Source organism: Quercus lobata, chromosome 5 (genome assembly GCF_001633185.2).
Source record: "Quercus lobata isolate SW786 chromosome 5, ValleyOak3.0 Primary Assembly, whole genome shotgun sequence".
Taxonomy (NCBI): domain Eukaryota; kingdom Viridiplantae; phylum Streptophyta; class Magnoliopsida; order Fagales; family Fagaceae; genus Quercus; species Quercus lobata.
Genome location: NC_044908.1, coordinates 76030701 through 76036095, shown reverse-complemented (window position 1 = coordinate 76036095; position 5395 = coordinate 76030701). Strand labels below are relative to the sequence as shown.

The 5395-nt window shown below is 34.0% G+C and overlaps 1 protein-coding gene across 1 annotated transcript; it reads right to left on the bottom strand.

The window, feature by feature from the left end:
* Window positions 1–552: 552 nt before the first annotated feature.
* Window positions 553–4558, bottom strand: LOC115988928 (cysteine-rich receptor-like protein kinase 10). The gene is made up of 7 exons (XM_031112565.1): window positions 3648–4558; window positions 2401–2535; window positions 2175–2296; window positions 1774–1984; window positions 1416–1653; window positions 1121–1271; window positions 553–1005 (listed from the first exon to the last, which is right to left on the bottom strand). The coding sequence occupies exons 1-7, from the start codon at window positions 4477–4479 to the stop codon at window positions 676–678; spliced, it is 2019 nt and encodes a 672-aa protein (XP_030968425.1). The 5' UTR covers window positions 4480–4558; the 3' UTR covers window positions 553–675.
* Window positions 4559–5395: the final 837 nt, after the last annotated feature.

The window sequence follows — 5395 nt, the reverse complement described above, 5'->3', positions numbered from 1 at the left end:
AAAAATATATTAAAAAAACAAAAGAAAGAAAGAGAGAGATAACGACTGTAACTTTTGGTGGTATTAAAAAGCACTAGTTGTTGAAACTTTCGGACAACCGTCGCAGTTGATTAGCTTGATTTGACTATTACGTGTTCTGTTTGAAGTGTAATTTGGGTGTATATTGTTTATATTTTATGAAATATGTGTGGATAAAAAATATATAAAAATATGTATAATATTATTTAAAAATTAAAAATTTATATTTAAAAAACTCTACGAAACAGAACTCTAGAATTTGGAGATATTTAACATTTTCTAGCATATTTGATCTCTGGTATTTATTTCATTTCACTACATTTATTTGATGTTATTTTATTTGCCAAACAGAATGGGACTGCAGGTTACAAGAGCCTCGTTGGTTTTTAACTGATTCAAAATGAAATAGTTTTGGAAACTATTGACTTTAATTGAAACATTCTTAAATAATTGAAGCCCATCCCATTTATTCATCTTCATAGCAAAACTATAATATACACCAAACATACAGCGGATTTGGATAGAGGTTCGAACTGAACTACTGGGCACTCTAAACATATTGAATTTCTATTCCATAAGCAAATGTCATATGCAACCATAACTCAATTTTTTAAGACTTCATCACTTGGTAAACAGAGACTTAAGTTAGAAATATAACTATCGAGGGTCTAATTCAGTAATGGATGCTTCATTAACAGACCATGGCATTGACTTGCTTGTAGATTGATCTGATGATTCCAAGCCCTTTATTGGGTTGTTTGTGTCTGTTTTGGGAAAAAATGCTGGCTGCTGAGGTGCTTGCAGTGAAACTGAGCCGCTTGTAAGTGTGAGAACTATCGTTGCCATGGTGGGTCTGTCAGCTGGATCTTCTTGAACACATAATAAACCAATATGGATGCATCTCATGACTTCATCTCTAGAAAAGGAATCTCCCAAAGCGGGATCCAACAATTCCAAAGGCCTACCATCCCTCCAATGTATCCAAACCTGCATCAATTCATCACGTTATGTTCAGAATGCCACACTTCTCTTCTAAGCAACTTGGAGAAGATGATATAGACATTAAATGGGAAAATATTTACAACATCAATTTCACACTTACATAACTTAAGAGGTCCTCAGCAACTTCTGATTCATAGAAATTACTGTTCTTCTTGCCAGTGATAATCTCTAGAACCAAGACACCAAAGCTATACACATCCGACTTTACAGAGAATTCTCCGTGCATTGCATACTCTGGAGACATATAACCACTGCAAGGCATCACCAAGAACATAACAGAGTTAATAAGAAGTCAATAACCTTATTCTCACAACTCTAATTATTTAAGTTGAGTTCATAGCTGCCTCCTGACTGGTTTTCAGAAATGATGTAATGCAAAAAATTTCGGAACTTACTATGTCCCCACAATTCTACTTGTGTTTCCTTGAGTTTGATCAACTCCAAATATCCTTGCCATGCCAAAATCTGAAATTTTTGGGTTCATATCTGCATCCAACAATACATTGCTAGCTTTGAGATCGCGATGTATAATTCGAAGTCGAGAATCTTCATGTAGATATTGGATTCCTCGAGCAATCCCGCCTATTATCTTGTAACATCTTGACCAATCCAGTAGTCCCTGTTTTTTTGGGTCTACAAGTTCATCAAAAATTACTTCATGTTAGGAACAAAAGCTTAAACAAATGATTCTTGATTACTACTTTGTTATCATAATGACATAAGACTATTAAACATATGTTCAAATGGACAGACCATAAAGAATATAGTCAAGACTCTTGTTGGGCACAAATTCATAAACAAGTATCTTTTCTTCTCCTTGCAAGCAAAAGCCCAATAGCCTTACTAAATTTCTGTGTTGAAGCTGGGCTACCACTACAACCTCATTCTTAAATTGTTCAGCACCCTGTCCTGAGCTTTTTGATAACCTCTTCACAGCTATTTCTTGTCCATTAGGAAGTGTTCCCTGAGAATATAATTTAACCAATCCTTAGAATAGTTTACTTTGTATAATTTGAAAATTTCCAACATCAAAATCTTGTGAACTTTAAATTGCTCACATTTTTATGTGTTTGATTTGTTATGCTTAACTAGTACTGCCCAGTAATATAGCATGGTAATAAAAATAAAATAAGTGAAGTATTCTAATTGCTTACCTTGTAAACCTGACCAAATCCTCCTTCACCAAGCTTGTTATCCTCTGAGAATGTGTTTGTGGCACTTTCAATTGTAACAAAATCAAATTGCAAGGACTCTACAGTTGTAATATCATTGGCAGCTACAAATGCAAAGAATGTACGGGAGATATTGCACTCCAAAGAGCATTGTATTCGGACATGAGGACATAAAAGACAGCATATATTCAATTTACTTATTCATTACCATTTTCTCCGTCTACAGCATTGTACTTCTTTCCTCTCCTAATTAGGAAACAGCAGCCCACAATGAATAGAACCACAGAGGCAGAAATTGGAGCAACGATGGCGACTATTTTTGATGTTGACAGTTTGCTTTTATCTGCATAAACAACATCGTATGATTACACTTGGTACAGCTCAAATTCATTGTTGATTACCATATGCTTCAGACGTGCTCAACAATACAATGGTCAGAGATGATAAGCACTTTCTTGAAAATGATTAAGTTTCACTGTATAATTGAGAGTCATAGTGATCAGTTTTTTTTCTTTTTTCTTTTTTTTTTTCAATCCTACTTTCTTCAATTAAATGTACATAAGAAACAAATTGTCACAATAATGATTGAGTGACTAGATTCACAGTTTCTTATCAGCTTAAATTTCTAAAACATGTGGAAGTTTATCACAACATGAGAGCAGGTAGGAGTACATATTCCTATTCCCTCCCTCCTCTTCAAGTACCATGTGGGCACACACATTTTGTTTTTTTTTTTAAAGGTAAATCAAGTTGTGCACTACGGAACAGAGGAAATGGTCCAAAAGACCATCAACCACTAAGAATAACATAAACACATAAAAGGAATGTAACCGTAGGTAAAGAAAACAACCAATACTCATGAGCTTAACATTTTAGTATCCAACATTGTCAATTTTTATTTTTTAATTTAGGGTAAATAGAAGTTTGTCTAAATACAGAGGATTTGAATTCATGGAACATTATGTAATTCAATTAATCGTATCTAGTCAACCTAGTCAACTTTCACTTCATTTTTTCCTCGTTTGTCTGTTGTTGAATTTAGGTACAACTGATCTGTTATATAGAATACACATATTGGCGGGGTCCAGAACCTATAATAGTATAATGGACTCTATAATCTAATGTCGAAATACAGAAACACTTGCTTATTTGAAAGATAAAATTTGTTGTTTATGTTATCAGTACCAGTCATGATTGCAACCACTCATGGGCACGACCATCACATTGTACCTAATTATTCCATATTTCTTAAAGATAAAGAGAGTGATTCACACCAAAATCAAACCGATGGAGAATACATATTATTATAGACTATTGTACCATGAATAAGATAAAGCTCTTCCAAAAAGCAAGCTGTGATATGTTGACATAAGTTAACACCACCTAATAGTAATAACTAATACTAATCAAGAATGAAAAAGAGTTCAAGTGGGATTAATGGGTGAACCACCTTACCTTTTGGTCCACTCACGGAACTTGGACTTGGAGGTGGTGAAGATTGAACCCCAGGTGAAGGTGTTGGTGCAGTGGCTACCATACGGTAAAAAGGGTACAATTCGTACCTAAAACTGCAACTGGGAAAAACAACTCTACCCCCTTGTTTTCCACTACAACACCAAGGAAGAAGCTTTAGAGCATCCAAAAGACATCTACTACAATTGGCGCTGGACAGATCCGGTGTACACTGTACAAGGTTGTACAGTGTTTGGAAAGCAGATATGTTCACTTGGCTGGTCCCAAAATTTTTAGCACCTGTTGGAACATCCGATGTTGTTTTATTTGCTAACTCAATCATCGAAGAGTTCAGTAATTGATTAAACTTGGCCTGATCAGTGACATTCTGAGTGTTATACAAACGGAACATTGGTTTTTCATCCACTTGGGAAAAGAAAGACCGATTTGAGTAACGCAAAATGCACTCATCGTACCATGTGATTGCAACCCTTTCTTCTGAACACTCGCTGGTTATTTCTTTCACTGCTGCGACCACGCAGTCTCGGCAGACTTGAGACGTTACATCACCGCGACAATTGAAGAGACCGTAAACAGGGTTGGAGGTGTTTTGGCCAATCGTGGCGTTGTAGAATTCGAGGTTTTGAGTGGTGTTGGAGGAGATTGAAGAGAGGAGAGACTTGATATTGGTTTGGTAGAGGCTATTGGAGCTGAAAGTGGAGTTTCCACATACGGTTCTGAGATGAACTGGGTCAGCAGCATGAGAGGTTAGGCTGAGGAAGCTGAGTATGGAAAGGAACAAGATGGGAAGAGAGAAGGGATTGAACGAAGTCATTTTGTCAGAATTAATCTCTACCTCTCGGAAATTATGCAGAGATTTTTTTTTCTGTATTAGTACATGTTTTGATGAGTATGAATGGGATTAGGTACTTAGGATGAGGGCGTCTCTTAACGCAAGTCAACACGTCAACCAATTCTGACAAAAAACCCTTTAATGCTGTGTCCTTGTTACGATGATTTGCTGGGTTGAAAACAGCAGCGTGACCAAAACAGACGTCGACAATTTTGAAAAGAGTAACCGTAGATGACTAATGGACCATTGGTCCCGTATATCGAGTATTTTTTTAATGAATTTTACTAACGTGTGGCCATACTCTTTTGAAAAAAGTTTTATTAGTAATTAAAAAAGTTTTAACAGTTTTTTCAATTTTTGATAAAAATTTTCCAAAAACAGATTTGTTAATATGTGTCTTAACCGAACTCTTTTTAAATTTATTATTTTAGTAAAATTTTGATATTATTTTTATAAAAAAAAAAAAGGCAAAGTTAAGCTACAAAATAGTTATAACTTAAGACTACAATTTTACTTAATATCTTTTTATTAAAAGTAAATTTTAACAAATTCACCATTAAATTATACCTTCTTCTTATATCCTCCATACTTGCAAAATTTCTAGAAAATTAAAGATCAATAGTTATGTCATCAATAAATTGTTTAAATTGCAAGTTTTTGTAGTTTAAAATAATTTATAAAATATAAACTTATAGATGATATAATGAATAATAGTTGATCGACATAAAATTTGACATGTATATTAAGAGTATAAAAAACGTATAATTCAATCGTTAGATTTTCAAAATATATAGTAATATTTATTTTATTAAGTAAGATTGTAGTCTTAGACTATCACTAATTTTGTAGTTAAATTTTATCAAAAAAAAAAAGTCAAGAGATTTAGGTTTTTTTTTTT

Bases quoted from the DNA above. Each gene is read 5' to 3' on its own strand.
- LOC115988928 (XM_031112565.1), bottom strand. From the start codon at position 4,479: ATGACTTCGTTCAATCCCTTCTCTCTTCCCATCTTGTTCCTTTCCATA. The intron at 2,536-3,647 runs GTAAGGTGGTTC...TTGTTTATGCAG, and splicing joins TTCCGTGAGTGGACCAAAAG to ATAAAAGCAAACTGTCAACA. The intron at 1,985-2,174 runs GTAAGCAATTAG...TTATATTCTCAG, and splicing joins GATTTGGTCAGGTTTACAAG to GGAACACTTCCTAATGGACA.